This window comes from Neovison vison, chromosome X (assembly GCF_020171115.1).
Source record: "Neovison vison isolate M4711 chromosome X, ASM_NN_V1, whole genome shotgun sequence".
Lineage (NCBI taxonomy): Eukaryota > Metazoa > Chordata > Mammalia > Carnivora > Mustelidae > Neogale > Neogale vison.
Window position 1 is genome coordinate 95,195,245 of NC_058105.1, and position 19,495 is coordinate 95,214,739.

Here is a 19,495-nt window from a genome sequence, read left to right on the forward strand (position 1 = left end):
CAAGCCCCAAGTCAGGCACCATGCTGGTCATGGGTTGTGAAACCTGCTTAAGATTTTCTCTCTCTCCCTTTGCCCCTCCCTGCTGCTTGTGCGTGAGCTCGCTCTCTCGCTCTCTCTCTCTCTCTCTCTCTCTCTCAAAAAAAAGGAAAGAAAAGCATTACTGAGCTCTGGGACAACCTCAGGCAGCGTAACATATAGTTAATTGGATTCTGTGAAGGAGAAGAGAGTGAAGAAGAGAGAGAAGGATATTTGAAGAAATAATGTTTGAAAATATTCCAAACCTGATGAAAACTATAAATTTGTAGGTACAATACCACCGTGAACCTCGAACCCAAGAAACAATACCAGGGTACATCTTAATCAAATGGTTTAAAAACCATGATAAATAGAAGATCTTAAAAACAGATTAAAAAAAAAAAGAAAGGTTGCATACAGAGGAACAAAGATAAGAATGGCATCAGACTTCTTATCAGAAACAATACAATTGAGAAGAACAGTGTCTTTAAAGTACTGAAAGAAAAAACAAAACCTTGAGAGGTTTTGTCTTAGAATTTAAAACCCAGCAAAGGTATGTTTCAAAAACTAAAGGCAAAAACATTTTCAGACATACCAAAACTGAAAGAATTCAGTAGACCTACAGTGAAAGAAATGTTAAAGGATATCCTTATCATTTAAATCTCTTTAAAAGATAATTGGCAGTTTAAGCAAAAATAACAATATGTTGTTATTGGGGGCTTATTACATGTAAAAGTAAAATGTATAACTAGCACAAAGGTCAGGAGAAAGGAAGTGGAACTATACTCATAAAAGTCTCTTATACTATATGTGACACTGTATAATATCACTCGAATTGCAATAAGTTAAAGATGGATACCATAAACCCTGAAGCAACCATCAAAACAACAAAACCAAATTATAGCCAATCGGACAACACAGAATAGAAAATAAAGTAAAAATAAGCTAATCCAAAAGAAGGCAGAAAAAGAGGAAAAGGGAAACATGGAACAGATAGAACAAGAAAATTGAATAGCAAGAAGACGTATTTATACCTGACTGTGTCAGTAATCCTATGAAATGTAAGTAGTCTGAATTCCCCAAAGTAAGAAGCAGAGGTTGTCAGGTGGGGGAGGGGGACAGACCCAATTATATACTGCCTTCAAGAATTGCTTTATACATAAAGACAGATAGTTTCAAAGTAAAAGAATGGAAGAAGATATATTATGCTGGCATTAAACAAAAGGAAGCTGAAGTGGCTGTATTAATATCAAAGTGTATAATTCTCAGACCACATTGTGATTAAATTGGAAGTGAATAACAGGAAGACCTTGAGAAAACTCCCCAAGTATTTGAAAACTAAATAACACAATTCTAAATAACCTGTGGATCAAAGAAGAAATCAAAAGGGAAATTAAAAAGTATTTTGAAGTGAATGAAAATGAAACAACAATATACCAGAATTTCTGGGATGCTGCAAAAGCAGTACTTAGGGAGTAATGTGTAATACTAGACACCTATATTAGAAAAGAAATATCTTAAATGACCTCAGCTTCTACCTTAGGAAACTGGAACAAAAAAGAGCACATTAAACACAAGGTGAGTGAAAGAAAAGAAATAATAAAGATCAAAGTGGAAATTAATGAAATAGAAAACAGAAAAGAGGAAAAATCAATAAAACGAATTTTTCTTTGAGAAGACCAGATTGATCAGAGAAAAAAGAAGACATTAATTACTAGTATCCTGCATAAAATAGTGACACTACTACAGAATCTGCAGACATAAAAAAGTATAAGGAATATCTTATAAACAACCTTACACCAAGAAATTCAGTGACTTAGGTGAAATGAAAAAATTCCCAGGAAGGCAGAAGCACACCAAAACTCACTTAAGAAATGCACTGAATTGCCCTATACTATTTAAAAATTGAATTTGTAGTTAAAAAACATTCCTCAAAGAAAACTCCAAGGTGGCATTACTGGCGAAATCTACAAACATATAATTCTACACAAACTTTCCCCCAAAACATTGAAAAGGAAGGAATTCTTCCCAACATTGTTGTTGTTGTTGTTAGGTGGCTAGCATTTATTATTATTATTATTAGGTGGCTAGCCTTTTTTACCCTGATAGCAAAACCAGTTAAATACTGTACAAGAAAAGAAAACTATAGACTGGTATCCCTCCTGAATATAGATGCAAAAACTCAAACAAATCCATATCTTAACAAAAGAAGAAGACATCGTGACCAGCTGGACACTAACTCAAGAATACAGCTCACTTCTCACCATCCAAAGCTAGGGAGAAAATGCAGTCCATGAATGGATAAACAAAATGATACATCCATACAGTGGAATACTCAGCAAGGACAAAGAGTGAACCATTGATACATTCAACAATGTGATTAAATCTCACACTGTGAATTGTTAAAAAAAAAAAAAAGGCAACAAAAAAGGAATGCATACTGTGTGAGGGGTCATAGCATAGGCGAAGGGGGGTACAGGGATGGGAGTAGATCAGTGGGCACAAGGAAATTTTTCAAGGTGATGGATATAGTCATACTCCTCATTACAGTAATGGTTTCACATATGTAGTATTAAATTTACCAAATTGTACACCTTAAGGGGCACTAAGTTGTCTCAGTGGGTTGAACGCCTGACTCTTAATTTCAGCTGTCATGATCTCATGCAATCAAGCCCTGCGTCAGGCTCTGCACTCAGTGTGGAGTCTGCCTGGGATTCTCTCTCCCTCTCCTCTATCCCTCCTGCTCATGCTCTCTCTCTCTAAAAATAAATAAACAAATCTTTAAAAAAAAAGCACAGTATGGAATGTATGTATCATTATTATAGCAATCAAAATACCAAAAATAACATTTTCGTCCTGGCATGGTGGAGTAACAGACGGTTTTCCTCCTTCATTGTCTGTATTTTCTTGAATGTTTTCCTTACTTTTAGTAAATAAAATTATCTACAATTATCACAAACATAAAAAAGAATAGTAATTCTATTTTACTTACCTTTTTACAGGGAATCACTTTAAAAATGAATGAGCTCAATCATTGTATTGTCGCAAGAATTATGCACGGGGGCATGATTCACAGGCAAGGTAAGTTTCATATGTGATTCTTTCCCTCCTTACCTTTTTTTTCCTATAGGCTAGTGGAGAAAGTATTTTTTATGATCCATATAAACAATCTGTTTACTCTGTGGTCCACATAATGATCTATTTAAGTTATCTATCTTTGGTTTTAATCACTCTTGGTCTCATTTGTTCATATTCTTCTGTACATGCTCCAGCCTGTGATTAAGGGGGGAAGGGTATATTACAGTTCTGTTACCGAACATCTCTGAATTACTGTTTGGATCCTGACTTTAAAAAGACCATGGAGGATAAAGTAAATATCCTACCTGGCCCCTGGATATCTGGAAGGCATCTATTCTGGGACATACATACATACATATGTACATTCATTTATGGATATAGATATGTAATGACAGTTGAAGAATTTCTCGTTCGTGCAGGAATGAGATATACTCTTTCTAAATTAGGAAATTAGAGTTTGATAAATAATATAAAAATTAAATGATAAAATAAGAGATAGCAAATCTAGATTAAGTTTTTAATACCTGCCACAGTAATTGCAGTCCTTCTGAGAGAGCATCCCACTAAGGCCTGAGGTAAAGAAAGAATGAGTTTTTGAGAAAAGGGAGCTTTCAGTAACTCTCAGGTGGGCAAGATCTGCACGTGCAAGCGTAGCCTCACCCTTGGAAGGGCTGAGTTAGAGGTACTAGCATTGATCAGCAGGCTGATCCAAAAATTAGGCTTCCTTTCTTTGAGATGAGAGGTTTTTTATTGTTGTGTTTTTTGTTTTTGGTTCTTTTTTGTCCTTAGCACCTCTTTACTTTTTGCTTAACCTCAGAGAGCAGGAAGTAACCCTGGAAGCATTTTCATGTCTTCCTGACCACTGATGTCCAGCATTGCTGCTGCCTACAGGGGAATCTTTAGAGGCTGAGGAAATAGACTGCACTCATGTGGGAGAATTGGTTTTAGACTCCAGGATGAATTTTCTGTTTCTTAATTTTGAAGAGTTGCTATAAATTCAGTAAAGCAGGGGTACCTGGGTGGCTCAGTGGGTTAAAGCCTCTGCCTTTGGCTCAGGTCATGATCCCAGGGCCCTGGGATCCAGCCCCACATCAGGCTCTCTGCTCAGCAGGGAGCCTGCACCCTCCTCCCCACCCCCCGCCTCTCTGCCTACTTGTGATCTCTTGTCTGTCAAATAAATAAATAAAATCTTTTTTAAAAATTCATTAAAGCCACAACATCATTGTTTCTATAGTCTCTTTTTCTTATACTACCATGTGACTGGGGTCTGCCATCTCTGATTGAAGTGGTGTCGTGGACATTCTCCTCCTAGTCTTATTTTTGAAAAGTAGCTTTCTCATGATTCCCTGTGAAGAGTACCATTTACTGTAGAATTTTAGTTAGATGCCTTCTCTTAGGGCTGAGAATGTTCTCTTCTATCCTTAGTTGCTGAGCCTTTTAATTATGATTGAGTTGTGAATCTTTTTTTTTTTTTGAGACATGGTCCTATAATATTTTATTTTATTTTTTAATTTTTTCAATTTATTTATTTTCAGAAAAACAGTATTCATTATTTTTTTCACCACACCCAGTGCTCCATGCAATCCGTGCCCTCTATAATACCCACCACCTGGTACCCCAACCTCCCACCCCCCTGCCACTTCAAACCCCTCAGTTTGTTTTTCAGAGTCCATAGTCTCTCGTGATTCACCTCCCCTTCCAATTTCCCCCAACTCCCTTCTCCTCTCTAACACCCCTTGTCCTCCATGATATTTGTTATGCTCCACAAATAAGTGAAACCATATGATAATTGACTCTCTCTGCTTGACTTATTTCACTCAGCATAATCTCTTCCAGTCCCGTCCATGTTGCTACAAAAGTTGGGTATTCATCCTTTCTGATGGAGGCATAATACTCCATAGTGTATATGGACCACATCTTCCTTATCCATTCGTCCGTTGAAGGGCATCTTGGTTCTTTCCATAGTTCGGCGACCGTGGCCATTGCTGCTATAAACATTGGGTACAGATGGCCCTTTCTTTTCACTACATCTGTATCCTTGGGGTAAATACCCAGGAGTGCAATTGCAGGGTCATAGGGAAGCTCTATTTTTAATTTTTTGAGGAATCTCCACACAGTTCTCCAAAGAGGCTGCACCAACTTGCATTCCCACCAACAGTGTAAGAGGGTTCCCCTTTTCTCCACAACCTCTCCAACACATGTTGTTTCCTGTTTTGTTAATTTTGACCATTCTAACTGGTGTAAGGTGATATCTCAATGTGGTTTTAATTTGAATCTCCCTGAGGGCTAATGATAATGAGTTGTGAATCTTATCAGATGCTCTTCATCTGCTGAGATGATCATTTGGAGGTTTTTTTCCTTTTATCTATTAACATAGTGAATGACTTTGAAAGATTTCCTAACGATAAACCTCTTCTGCATCTCTCAGATAAACCTAGCTTATTCATTGTGTGTGGGGTTGTTTTTTTTTTTTTATGTATGCTAGATTCTGTGTGCTGATGTTTTGTTTAGAGTTTTGGTATTTGTAATTATGAGTGAGACTGGCTGGTAGTTAATTTTCCTTTCTTATCTTGCTCTGTGGGGTTTTAGTTTCAAAGTTACATTGCCTCATAAAATCATGTGGAGAGCCATCTCCCTTCATGAGTTCTCTGAAAGACTTTGTAGAATATTGGAATGACTTGTACCTTTAAAGTTTGGTAGAACTTGCCTATAAAACTATCGAGGCCTGATGTTTTGGTTTTCATTTTGTTTTTTTTAGAAAATACTTTTTTTTAAGGAAGCTCTACACCCAATGTGGGGCTTGAACTCATGATCCTGAGATCAAAAGTTGTATGCTCTACCAACTGAGCCAGCCAGGCACCCCAGGAAAGACTCTCTTTTTTTTAAACTGCTTCAGTTTCTTTAACATTCATAAGGTTATTCAGGCTTTCTATATCTTGAGTAAATTGGAAAATTACATTTTTTAATGCACTCTGATGATCACTATCTTTTAATGGGCAAGGTTAGTCCATTAATATTTATATTTATATATTTATTATGATGAGTCTGTCATCTTTTTTATTTCCCATTTTTAATGGATTTTCTTATTCATTTTTTTGTTCTATTTTTTCCCTCTGGGAGTTTAGAATTTCAGCACTCTACTTAGATCTTTTAGGTGGTTACCTTGAATTTTTATCATGTGTAATTAACATTGTGTTTACTAGAGGAAAATAGTATCTTTTTTTTTTTGGAAAATAGTATCTTAACCCCACTCCCAAAGACATAGGAACACTAAATCTGATCACACTTTTGACTTACATATTATTTTGCCCAGCATTTTGCTCTGTCCTGTTTTAAATTCACAAATTTGCAATTACTAACATGACTGTTTTTGTTTGGATTTACATAAATGGTTGTGGTTTTATTTACTCCCCATTCCTTCTCTCTTATGTAATTTCTAGTATAGTTAACATACAACTGTTTGGTATATTAGTTTCAGATATAAACTTACCATTCCTTCTCAAATTACAGACCATCCTTTGGGGAGCATTTTCCTTCTTCCTAAAGTACATCCTTAGAAGTTCCTTTAGTTCTAGTCTCCTGTTGATAAACTCCCTCAGGTGGTATTTACCTGTAAATATTTTATTTCATCCTCATTCTTGAAGATTACTTTTGCTGGGAGCACAGTCTTAGGTTGATGGTTACCGTTCTGTTGTATTTTGGCATCCATTGTTTGACATTGGAAAGTCTGATGTCACTGCAATTGTCCTTGAATTGTAAGTGATCTCTCCTTTCTCTCTTGGTGTTCTAAGAACTTTGTCTTTAGAGGGGGAAAAGATCTTTGCCTTTAGATGTTCTGTAGTTTCACTACTTTCCAACATGGTTTTCTCTTTATTTATCCTCTTTAGGATGCATTATTCTTCCTGGACCTGCATAATCATGTTTTCATCAGTTCAGTAAAGTTTACAACCATTATTTCTTCAAATATTGCCTCCTCTCCATTCTCCGTATTCTCTCCTTTTGAACTCCACTAGACGTGCGTTAGACATTCCCCCCATATCTCTTAATTTTTTTTTCCTATTTTCTTTATTTCTTATCTCTTGTTTTCCCTGTCTCATTTCCCTGTCCTGCATTCTAGGTAATGTATTTAGTTCTATCTTCCAGTTCACTGACATTCTCTTCAGCCATATCTGAATTCCTGTTTAACTCCTCCATTCACTGGTTTCTTTTTTTATATATATATTTTATTTACTTACTTATTTTTTTAAAGATTTTATTTATTTATTTGACAGACAGAGATCACAAGTAGGCAGAGAAGCAGGCAGAGAGAGAGGAGGAAGCAGGCTCCCTGCTGAGCAGAGAGCCTGATGCAGGGCTCCATCCCAGGACCCTGGGATCGTGACCTGAGCCGAAGGCAGAGGCTTTAATCCACTGAGCCACCCAGGCACCCCCATTCACTGGTTTCTATCACCAGTTCTAGTTTTCTTTTCCAGAAGTACTAGTCATTTGTTCTTAGTTTTATTTTCAAATCTATCTGTTCACATCTGATAATCTCGTGTTGTGTGCTCATCCTTGCAATTAGGTCCTTTTTTTTTTTTCTAATATTTAACATGTGGCTATTTTATATTCTGTATCTGATCATTCTAGTAGCTGTCCTTCTTGACAATCTAAATCTGTTTTTTCTCTTTCTGATGACTTTGCCTTATTGTATGTTTGGTGACCTTTGTGAGCTCATTGTTTGTTCTAACTGATGGAAGTCCGGTGGGCCTAGACTGGGTACACTTTGTTTGTTCCCTCTTCTACTAACTACCATGGAGTGCCACCAATCTGGATCTTGCCTCCCTCTAGATTCCTGGGCTCAGTTTTTGTCACTTGCCGTTGGCCCAGGGCTCAGAATCTGGCTAGCAGGTACTGCTGCTGTGGCGTCCACCCTTTCCACTGTTTCTTTCCACCCTTCATTCGTCCCCACTCTGGATCCAGCTCACGGGTCCTTATGTGCAGCCGATGGTGGGGGATGGAAGTCGACAGTGCTCTTAGGAATTTGTACTCCTTAGCGGCAACCCCATCGGGACCCCTCTCACTCTTGAGAGCTTTTTCTGTATCTTCACTTAATAAACTTCTATCGCTTTATTTACCCCCTCCAAAAAAGGAATTTGTATTCCTTTTGTGAGACTAGTAGCACTTCAATAGGTATGCCGTAGATGGGATACAGGTGTAAGAAAGTCTTCTAGTGACTAACCAGCCACACTAGGAAGCAAAAGTCCACAGATTTTTATTTTATTATGTTAATTTTCAAACACAAGTAGAGAGAATAGTGCAGTGAGTTCAAGTAGAAAAAAGTGGAAAGAAGAGTGCAGCGATCACCTGCGTATCCATAAGCCACTAGAATCACTGTTACATCACAACCACACCAATGTCATCTGTACTTCCCCTACTGTCCACCCCCAGGGAATATTTTGAAGCAAATCTCAGGGGTCTTATCTTCTTTATGTGCATTTAGTATGTACCTCTAAAAGATGCTGTGAGCTTTTCATAACGATGCCAGGTCAGTATATAAACATGTGCACAATTTATAAATAAGGAAGTAAAATTTCACATAACTCCCTATTTAGGCATTGGTTCTTGGGCTCTCTTTCCAATTGAAGTATGACAGGACCCTGAAATGCCTACCAAATTATTATAAAAGTATTGTGTTTTGTCTAATGTAAGTTGAGTGTTATACAGGAATTATCACAATTCTCTGCATCATATTTGGTAGATGATGATGAAGATGAAAATGGTAGGAGGGACGCCTGGGTGGCTCAGTTGCTTAAGCGGCTGCCTTTGGCTCAGGTCATGATCCCAGCATCCTGGGATTGAGTCCCATATCAGGCTACTTCTTCGGCGGGAGCCTGCTTCTCCCTCTGCCTCTGCCTGCCTCTCTGCCTACTTGTGATCTATCTATCTATCTCTCTCTCTCTCTCTCTCTCTCTCCCCCTCCCCGACAAATAAATAAATAAAATCTTTGAAAAGAAAAGAAAATGGTAGGAAATGATAACAGACACTTCAGTGATACTTTACCATATGCCACGAACACTCCTGATCCTTCTACATATATTAAACTAACTTAATCCTCAAGGCAATCATATGAAATAGATACTGTTTTCATCTCCATTTTGTAAATATTGAAAACTGAGATATGGAATATTTTGGTATCCTACCCAAGATCTTAAAGCTGGTATGGGATGTAGCTGAGATTTGCCCCAGACAGGCTAGATCAAGAAACTGTCATTTTAAACCATGATACATAGTGCCTCTCTCAGAGAAATAAGTAGATTTCCACAGCCATCTTTCAAAAGTGTGTCTTCCGTAAGTAGATCTATCCGTTTTGGTGAGTTTACTAAATGAGCCAAATCTGTACCTGTTTCTGAAACATTGGCCTTCAATAGTTAGCTTAATTTTTTAATTACTTATATTGCTGTCTTTGGACATTATTATAAATGTTACATACATCATTTCATGTTTGTAACCACATCGTTTCTTTAGGTACACTTCACGTCGGTGATGAAATTCGAGAAATTAACGGCATCAGTGTGGCTAACCAAACAGTGGAACAGCTGCAGAAAATGCTCGTGAGTTTCTTTGTCTTTTTTCCAAGATTGACTTTCAGTTTGTTAGCTTGCTTTATAAGGCATGAATAAGTGGTATTCTCTTGTAATCAGAGTATTTTTCTGGTCCCACTGCTTGTTGGACTTGACTTTCTACAACATTCATAAGAACTGACAACTGGGAAAATGTTTACATGCAACAGAGCTTGGAGACCTCTTGCCCATCAAGCAGCGTGGGCTTCGACGGTCTCCTTGCCTCCTCGATCTCGTTTCTTACTGAACAAATGTGTAAAGATAACCTTTCCAATTGTGCGTATATGTGAACTCGTTTCTCCCCACCCTCCATTCTGCTGACATCAGCAATGTCAGAAGCCTTGTTCTGTTCAGCTGAGTCATAGCCTGCTGTATTGGATTTCTCTGCAGCACAGAGGGAAGGAAAGACATAGTAGACCTGGCTATTTTTGACCACGCGTAGCCAAAATCTGTGTTCACAATTGGCCTTTTATTAAAAAAGTAGAATGACAGTCCCTGGCCTATGTTCCCTGTCGAACTGAACAGAGGCAGATGTCTTGGACCTCTGGTCCTGAGCCATCTTCCTGCCACAGTGTAGTGGCCTCACACATTATGAATATCTCTTAAGTGTGAAATAAGCACACAAACTCACTATAGCAAAAACCATAAGGCCAACATTATGAAAGAAAAAGCAAATTCAATGGAGTACACCATCATCATGTAGCAGACCAAATACCGTCTTTGTGTAATTACTTATTTGGTCGTCTGGCTCAGTTCATACTTACTTTTGAAAAGCACTTAGAAGTTTCTGTGTGTCTATGAAAAGGGAACCGCTGGGGGTCTGTTCCACTGCTGCTGCCCGAACAAGGCAGTCAGCCTTGACTTCACAGGGTTTCTCCCGAGAACAAAGTCTATTCCCGTGAGCAGCCCCTACCTTCTAACTCCATTTCGTTTAAAAGGCCCCTGCGTGCTCAGCTGGCTTACATTAATCCCCCCCATTTCAAGTGGTTTCTCACATGTCTTTGTGTGCAACATTTGTGTGTTAAGCAAGCTCTCCTTTCTTCCCCCTCCAGCGGGAAATGCGGGGGAGTATCACCTTCAAGATAGTGCCAAGTTACCGCACTCAGTCATCGTCCTGTGAGGTAATGGCTCCAGCGCGACCCCCCGCCCCCTCCCACCGCCCCCGCCACCCCTGTCTCCTCTGGGTTCTTAACTAACTGTCTGCTGATGGCTGAATGTTTTGGCTTTCTGGGAAATTGTTTCTGCCTGTGCTGTTGATCACTGCACACCAATTTTACAACAAAGATAACGGAACAGAGTAGGTTCCATTCACCTACTCGGCCCTGCTTCTATGGGGAACTCCTCAGCACTTTAACTGTTTGCAGGCTGGAAGGGCAGCCAAATCTCGAGGAGCTCCAAGTAATGACAGAAGGCTTAATAACAAATGGAGTCTCTGAGGAAAAAAAGAAAGATAATTGCAATAATATTTCCAGGAAGTACATTCACTTCCCTTATTAAGAAATCACACAGATAGTTCTTCTTTCCAAGAATTTGAGAAGTGATCTATTTCTGTTAAGATCGAGGTGTTTTAAAAAAAAAAAAAAAAAACTGTGACAAGTCCCTGGACAGATGTTAAGTCCATGAGGAGTTGATAACTGACTTTCCGAGAGGAGTAGAGGCTTTTGTGACCTTCTGTGAAATCGTTTCAATTTGGAACACTTTGTGATTCATAAGCAAGTAAGTTTTCTAGGATAATACGACCCCAAGGTTCCTTTCTCGCGGTAGGTGTATCATATAGAAATTGTAGCTCTCCGACCTATATTATCCAGTTTCGTGTCGGTCATGAAATGAGATTCCAAAATCTATTCTTTTTGTATTTGGAAATACATAGCTGGCATGAAGGGTCTGTCACCCTTCAGCCATTGCACACTCAGCTCGAGCATAATTATTTGAAGCTGATCCTTTTCATTGCATCTCCCGAGTCTGTGTACTTCGGTGGGAAGAACATATTTCCTACAGATGATTTTCAAGACTGACAAGTAACTTATTGGAACTCATCTAGAAAATTGAATTCGTACCCAGAAGTTGAGGGAGAAATTGCAGTGCCTCTTCCAGACCCTAGTAAGACTTCGATCTCATAAGCAAAGTCAGAGGCTTTGCTTTCCGAACCTATCAAAGATATGTCTAAGAATTTGTAGTTTGGTCAAGGATATTTTTTAGTGCATTGTGACAGTTGGGATTTCTGTTCTATCAGGTTTTGAGCTCCTCTTGGTGGCTTTTTATGGAACTTCAGTGAATACTATATTTCAAAAGAAAACAGAGAGCTACTTCTGCTCCAGGATTCATAGTTTTGTAATTTGTAACCTAGAACACAAACCTTCCAGGGAAGAGAGAATGTCACACACACCTCTCATGTGAAGCATTCCAATATTCTGACATCGTAGGTGGTCCTCATACCATCTGTCAGCATTGAAGACATTTAATGAATACGATTGACTTGTGTTTTCTTAGCTAACTAAGGGATATTGTTAGTTATTAAGATACAAGTTTCTCCTGTGTTTTTTAAGTGGTGGAACTAGTTTTAGGGTAGGACCAATACTACACATACAAATTCTACACTTGAGTCAGAAGAGTCCCCCCTTACCTTCTTTACTTCTGAATAGTAGGAAAAATGATACTCTCCTCCTAGCCCTACCCCCAGCCTGTTTGACACTCTGGTGCCCTGGCAGGATTCAAGCCTGTGGTTGGACTCTTCCCAGCTAGGGCAGTACTTCTTAAAGAAGGGCTCTCTGGCCACCCGCATCAGTATTCCCCGGGCAAAAGAGGGGAGACCTGCCCTCACACTGGTCCCGCTGACTTGCTTCTCTGGGGGTGGCACCTAGAAACCAATCTGCTCTTGAGCATTCGAGAATGCTCGTCTAAGGGAGCCCATTACTCCAAAAGCTAACAAGCTCCAGAAGTTTTCTGTATATCTGCTAGAAAAAACAAATGTCTTTTGAGCAGACATGTATATCTCAAAGGTTTCAGAGAACTCCACTAAAGCAGAAATGCTACAGTGCATATTTTCTTCCTCTCTTTATGCTTGTCATTAAAGCTGATTTGGACAATAAGGGAATGGAGCCCAGAGAAGGACTGTGACTGAGGATGACAGATCTAGGGAGAGTGGCTGTGCCTGCTCGGACTTTTGCCAGAAGTGTAATATTTTTAGAGGCTCAAGGTTATTGTTATAATCAGTCTCCTAAAATGATCTAAAGAATACAGGTTTCTTCTCTTGTGGATGTCTATCTTTTACCCTCATTAGTAATATTTGTCCTGGAAAGACTCCAAGGTGATTACAACATGAGAAGTTTTTTTTTTTGGGGGGGGGGAGGAGTTAGATTTGTTTTACTTCAAATGAGTCATTCAGTAATTTTTGACACTGAGGTACCTAAAAACTATTAAGTACTTTTCAACCTAATTTTGAATAAAAAATTAGGCAGTTGAGATCTTCAGCACAATAAGTGTACAGTAATATTTCATTTTACAGTCCAAAAGGATTTTTATTGGATTTTAATATCAATTCCCTTTTCCGGGTCTCACTTAAAGTCAGCCAAGGTTCTAGAGTATTGGAGACAGGAGAGAAATTATTAACGAATGACACAGTCATCGCATACAATATGTGAATCTTCCAACTGCAAAAACTTTTTCATACTTCTGTGAAATCATGCACGTAAGTCAGTATAGCACCTTTACAGCTAAAAAAAAAGAAAAGAAAAGAAAAGAAAAAACCTCAGAGGAAACGGCTGTCCGATTGTGGTTGTAACTGTGAATGTGAATATCTCTGTGTCTGTGCCAGTGTTCTGTGTTAATGAACCTTGTGTCTTATTTCAGAGAGATTCCCCCTCCACTTCCAGGCAGTCCCCAGCTAATGGTCATAGCAGCACTAACAATTCTGTTTCGGTAAGAACTCTAGCTCCACACAGCAAAGTGTGACAATTCTGTTGGTGCCACCTGCCATGAGTGTTATAGTTACATGTGTTCAGTGGAAAATATTGTCTTCTGCCGATATACAAGGCTACTACAGCTACAATGCAGTTTACTCCTGGAAAATCTTTTCAACATTTTCTTCTCGTGAAAAATCCCTTTAATTAGTTAAATTGGAAGAACTGGAGTTCAAGATCGCTTTGGTCATGCTCAAAATATTTCTGGGTCACCCCACGGGCGCCTCTCTGACTTTGCTCAGACTTACTTACCCAAAGAATATCCTAAATGGCAATTTATTGAAATTTCTAAATTTTTTTTAATTGGAGAAAGATGAAGAAACTTAAGGATTTTGCAGAGTAGGCATCTGGGTATTCTCGGGCTTTGTAGTTGTCTATTCTGAGTGATATCAGCAACCTGTTTTAGTTTCCGCTATCTACGTTACGAATTGGTGTGCCCTCTGTTATTGTGGTCCGTGCACATATTTTTGTGAATTATAAGCCTTGCCTGGATATGAAAAGCAAAAGGAACTGGCTTCCAACTGCACTTAAGCCACGCTGTTATCACATCTTTAACACAAAGTACTTGATATTTTGACTTGAACTTGGAATTTGACTATTTTTTTTCAGAACTATTCATTTTGGAATATGAAAAGAATTGTTTTTCATTTACCTAAACGGAAGCACTTAAGGTGCAAGCGTCTGATCTTTCAGGGTAACAAAATCTTAAGTTGCTGATATTGCTGTTGAACTGTACCGCGAGTTTTACTAAACACAGCAGTATCGCTCATTTGCTGTCCACGTGCCCTTTAAAAACACATCAACTGTCTTCAGTCGATAAAATTGTCAGTAATTTACAGATCATCTCGAACAGAATGAGATCAGTAAGAGAAATTATAGGAGAAAATTCCTAACAACCTTTGTTTTTAACTTCTGAATAGGCTACCAATGGAATTCGTTCTAATAGTTTAAACATGTAATACTTTAAGATGGTCAAAATCCATATAGCCATGGAATTCCTCAAAACCTAAATAATTGCAGTGACTAAGTTGAAAAGGGCAACGGCTCTTTTATGTTTGGGGTTTTCTTTTTGTTTTTAATAGGGCTGTTTCACTCACAGTGGCTTTTGTGTTGAAGATGCTGAGTTGTTTCTTAAGAACACATTTTCTCTCTTGCTTAAACTTACCTGCTTTCCTCAGCTTGCTGCTAAGTGGCCTGGGTTTGATTTTTTTTCGATAACTCAACATTTCTGAGAAATGGAATAATGTTTGTGATCTCTTTACAACTGAAATCTAGCTCATTTTTTAACCATATTGTAACAGAACACACAAATTACCTTGTACTCTTGAAAAGTAAATGAAAATTTTTCTCCTGGGTTGGCTTTATTCTACAGGACTTGCCATCAACTACCCAACCAAAAGGACGACAGGTGAATAGATATCCTCTATAGAAACTTCTCTAAACTGAGCTGCGAATAGCCAATCCTTTATTAACCCTTTCCATCCCATAATGTCTGCATTTTGGACCATAACATTTAAGCATTGAGAGCTTGTACCATTTCATTTTAACACATTACACATGACTAATTTTCTATAAGGATTTTTTTCCTCATATCTTTGTAGCTGTGATGGTTATTGTAATTTCAACCTGATAACCTTGTGTTAATGGTTTAAGAATTCAGCCTTTTGGGGTGGGGGGGTGGTCTTACAGTCCTGCCTCTGGAGTTGGGAAAAAAATTGTTAAGGGTCACAAAACTCCTAGAATTCTAAGAATGACTAAAGCGTATGTGCTGACGACCATGTTTAATCAGTAATTTTCTGAAATTTTAAGGCTTTTTCTTAATTTGTATTTGCTTGTGGGTATCTAAAAGCCATTTACGATGAAAGCTCACAGCATCCTGGCTTTGCATCCCAGTATGCCGCTGTTGGGTCACCTGGGGAAAGTGACGCGCTGCCTATCACCAGCAGGCAGCTTCCGGTGTGCCACCCACTCTAAGAGTATGCATTTCAGATGCAGAGGCAGAGACCTAGTAATTTTACAGGCTGCATTTCTGACAAGGAAACTTGAACAGAATAATCACACAGTAGTTCCAAAGCCTTCAGGTTGGTTTTACAGTGACCGAAACATTAATACTCAAATTTAATTTCAAGAGGTAGAATTTTATGGGGAATTTTCTTGGAATTTGGCATCCAAGTTCAAGTGTACGTAAATTGGCACCTGACAGAACTCCCCCATAGTTTGTTCTTAAGACCACATAAGTGATGCAACATTAGATATCCATCACCTTATTTAAAGCATTTAGAAATACAGTGGTTCGTACAATGCTGCTGTATGATAACCCCTTGTCATTTTTCTTCTCTAAGAAGAGGAAAATACAGATACAAAGCCGAAATCTTTCTTGAAAGCTCAGTAACATGATTAATTTTTTAAATGCTTTAAAAGCACTTTACATTTCAGTTTATCAGCGGCGTGTAGCCACACCGCCGGCTGTCCTGTAGGCAGTTTACAGCAAGATACCAACACACAGTGCTTGCTGCTTTTGTGTCACGTGCTGCTTTGAGGTTAAAACCTGCCCTGAATGTCTGTGTATCTGGTGTAAAGGCTGCCACGTGATCGTGACAGATAACGTGCCCATAACATCAGCTAAATACATGCAGATTTAAAAATGGAAAGCATACCTCTCTATAATTAGAGACCTAGTCTGTTACAGTAAAAGCAGAAGCTAAGTCTTGATCTTTACTAAACAATTAAGAACAGCAGAGGCTTGAACCTGTACACACCAGAGGCCGCCCATTCGTTTGTAGTGGTAGCAGTTCGGTGTCCTATCTCCATGCCTCATTTGGCTTCACCATCTAGTGTCTTGTTCGTATTGTAAGTGTTAGTGTGTGGTTATTATGTTAGAGCTGTTTCCTTTCACATCGCCGTGGCAGCCCTTCTCACAAACTCCTGTTTTATAGATCTATGTAAGAGCACAATTTGAATACGATCCAGCAAAGGATGACCTCATCCCCTGCAAAGAAGCTGGCATTCGATTCAGAGTTGGTGACATTATCCAGATTATTAGTAAGGACGATCACAACTGGTGGCAGGGTAAACTGGAAAACTCCAAAAATGGAACCGCAGGTCTCATTCCTTCTCCTGAACTTCAGGAATGGTATGTTTTTGTTGTTCTGTTTTGTTTTACAATAAGAACAAAGCCCCAGCCATCCGTTCTATGGTGTAAAACCTGCTTGTTCCGCTAGCCAAACAAAGTTCAGATTGGTCATCCAAGAGCTCTAAATCCTCAGCATCTAGCAAATTCCTGCTTGGAGTCAGGTCTTGGTTTTACATAAAAGGAGAGGAAAGTCTAGAGGGAGGCTGAGTGGCTAGCCTTGGGTCGCAGGACGCAGTCCCCTCCTGGCCCCTTAGCAGAGCCCCCCCCCCATTCCCACATGCTGCTTAAGTCCTTTTAGAACTGCAATTTGTTTTGTTTTAAAGATTTTATTTGAGACAGAGTGAGAGAGAGAGAGCACAAGCAGGGGAGAGCTGCAGAGGGAGAGGGAGAAGCAGACTTCCCACTGAGCAGGGAGCCCAGTGCGGGACTCGATCCAGGACCCTGGGATCATAACCTGAGCTGAAGGCAGAGGCTTAACCCACTGAGCCTCCCAGGCGCCCCTTCAATGCCACTTTTAACTGAGAGGAAAGGAGTCCCAAATTACTATGTATTTTAGTAAAATCTATTTCTGCCACTGTTACTGTTCGCTTACTTAAGCTGTGTTTTGAAAGATGCTGGTGATTTTGCCTCCGTCAGTACTTTAGCGATAGATGAGAAATCTAGCAAAGAGATGACTTTCTATCTGAGTTTTGTTTCACGTGATCAAAAATAGCCAGCATTAGGCATTGGGGCAGTTGGTCCCCAAATCCTGGAAGCTAGCTAAAAGACCCCAGAGGTACCCGAGTCCACAGACACTGAGAACTATTTTCTCACTAAAGAGATTTCTCAGTTAATTTCCTTTGCGTGATTGCCTCCATCACTATCCCATGTTTCCAGAAATATTCTTACGTTTAGATGTTGGAGTGGATAAGAATTTCAGGTGCCATCGTTTTCCACGGGGACTCGCAGGCGCCTCCAGAGGAAGCGGCAGACAGTCTTCCAACTCATGGCCCCATCTTCAAGGGACAGTCCAAGCTTTGGCAGGACGGAAGTGATTTCTGAGTCACCTTCATGATGATGTTATTATGTCATTAGTGACATTTACGTCTTACAAAATGTGGTCTAGCCTCCTGCCATATGAACATTTTTTTAAAAAGAATTATGTGGATTCCAGACCTCTTCTCCCTAGTCAGATCATGTGTAGAAATCCTGTTTCACGGACACCTAGAACACCCGACTCCTCTGGAAGAATGCTGAGAAATGGCAGTGGAAAAGCAGATTTGCTCCCTATCTCCTATCATGAGGACTAGGTTATCTGAATCAATCCTCCTGCTGAAAAAGAAAGAAAGAGAGAGAGAGAGAAAAGTGTTGCAGAAAGTATGTTTTTGAAAATTACCTTAAAAGCATTAAGTAGCCAAAAAGGCATCGGGCAACTCAGTGACGAGTTTTTATATGAAAGCCATTAATCACAGTGATAGAAAATAGAGCAGTGAATTGGCCCATATTGCCAAGAAGAAACGTCTGTTACTGAAAACTTTTCTGCCAGAGAACCAAGGTTAAGACCTAATGCCTGTACAAGCAGGGGTTCTGTTAGGAGACCTGCTCCCCCATTGTCAGGCCCTCAGAGGCTCGGCCCTCAGAGGCTCTGCCCTCAGGTTAAAAGCAAGTAGAGAAGTGTGCCCTTGCTGCCCTCCAACATCTGGGGACTGGAGAGAAGGCTGCCTTGTCACTGAGCAAAGCCGAAGATACAAATAATAGGAAAACAAAGGTTCCCTGAAAAAATCGTGGCCGCTAGTCCGCCTTGAATAGCTCTGTGCCCAGACAGACATCGCCGGGGACGGCCGGGGGTTTCCAACCTTACACTCAATTTGAGGCCTCTTTTTTTACTAAAAGTAGTTCCCTATATCTGTTACGGACAAAAAGAAAGTCTCTGGTGGAGAACATCCTCATCCTAGAGGCCTCATCCTAGAGCCCTTCCTCACCACCACCACCCCCAACATAAACTTTTACTAGTGCAGTGACCAACAAGTCAGAAAAAAAAAAAAAAAACCCACAGTCGCAGAAGAAAACAATTAGGACCTGCCTACCAGACCCAACAGAGGCCCTGCTGAAATGACAGGCAGCGGAAACAAAGCCAGTCCACGTGATGCAGGAGAATCAGGAGGCAGGGTTTTTAAACAACTGTGCCTATATTTTAAAATCAATAATCTTGAAAAATATCTTTAGAGAACAGGGAAACTCTTAACGGCATGGCAGATTTGAAGAAGAACCAGAAGGAACTGCCAAGGACAAAACACGTAGTAACCAAACCTCAGTGGCGACACACCTTTTAGAAAGGCTAAAATTTTTCCAAAGTTTTCACCAACAGGTAAACAGATGAACAAATGATGGAGTGAACTTCTGACACCCACAATATGGATAGGACTCAAAATCATTCTGCTGAGTTTCCAGGCAGAAGAGAGAGAGAGAAAATATACTGCATGATTCTATTTATATGAAATTCCAGAAAACTATACTGACATCGGTTGGCCTGGGGATCCAGAGGAGAGAGGGAAGAATGTACACGAACAGTAGAAGTGACCAAACTGTACACTTCAAACATGTTCAGCTTATGAAAAAAACAAGTTCAGTAAAGGTACAAAAACTGAAGAGGGAGAAAGGGATTCTAGCTGGGCTGATGAGGAAGGGCCCCACTGGGCACCATGTACCTTGAGAGGAAGACTTGAAACAAT

At 39.6% G+C, this 19,495-nt stretch overlaps 1 protein-coding gene across 13 annotated transcripts in view; it reads left to right on the forward strand.

Moving 5' to 3' along the window:
* CASK (calcium/calmodulin dependent serine protein kinase) overlaps positions 1–19,495 on the forward strand; it is a 350,383-nt gene that overhangs the window by 304,923 nt on the left and 25,965 nt on the right. For 6 of the 13 annotated variants that reach the window (XM_044235607.1, XM_044235608.1, XM_044235610.1 and 3 more), the window contains 6 exons: positions 3,018–3,096; positions 9,598–9,683; positions 10,745–10,813; positions 13,542–13,610; positions 15,024–15,059; positions 16,588–16,784. In XM_044235607.1, the coding sequence (XP_044091542.1) occupies positions 3,018–3,096; positions 9,598–9,683; positions 10,745–10,813; positions 13,542–13,610; positions 15,024–15,059; positions 16,588–16,784 (536 nt within the window). The remainder of the gene's footprint in view (positions 1–3,017; positions 3,097–9,597; positions 9,684–10,744; positions 10,814–13,541; positions 13,611–15,023; positions 15,060–16,587; positions 16,785–19,495) is intronic. The other 7 variants (XM_044235615.1, XM_044235616.1, XM_044235617.1 and 4 more) reach the window with 3 other exon arrangements.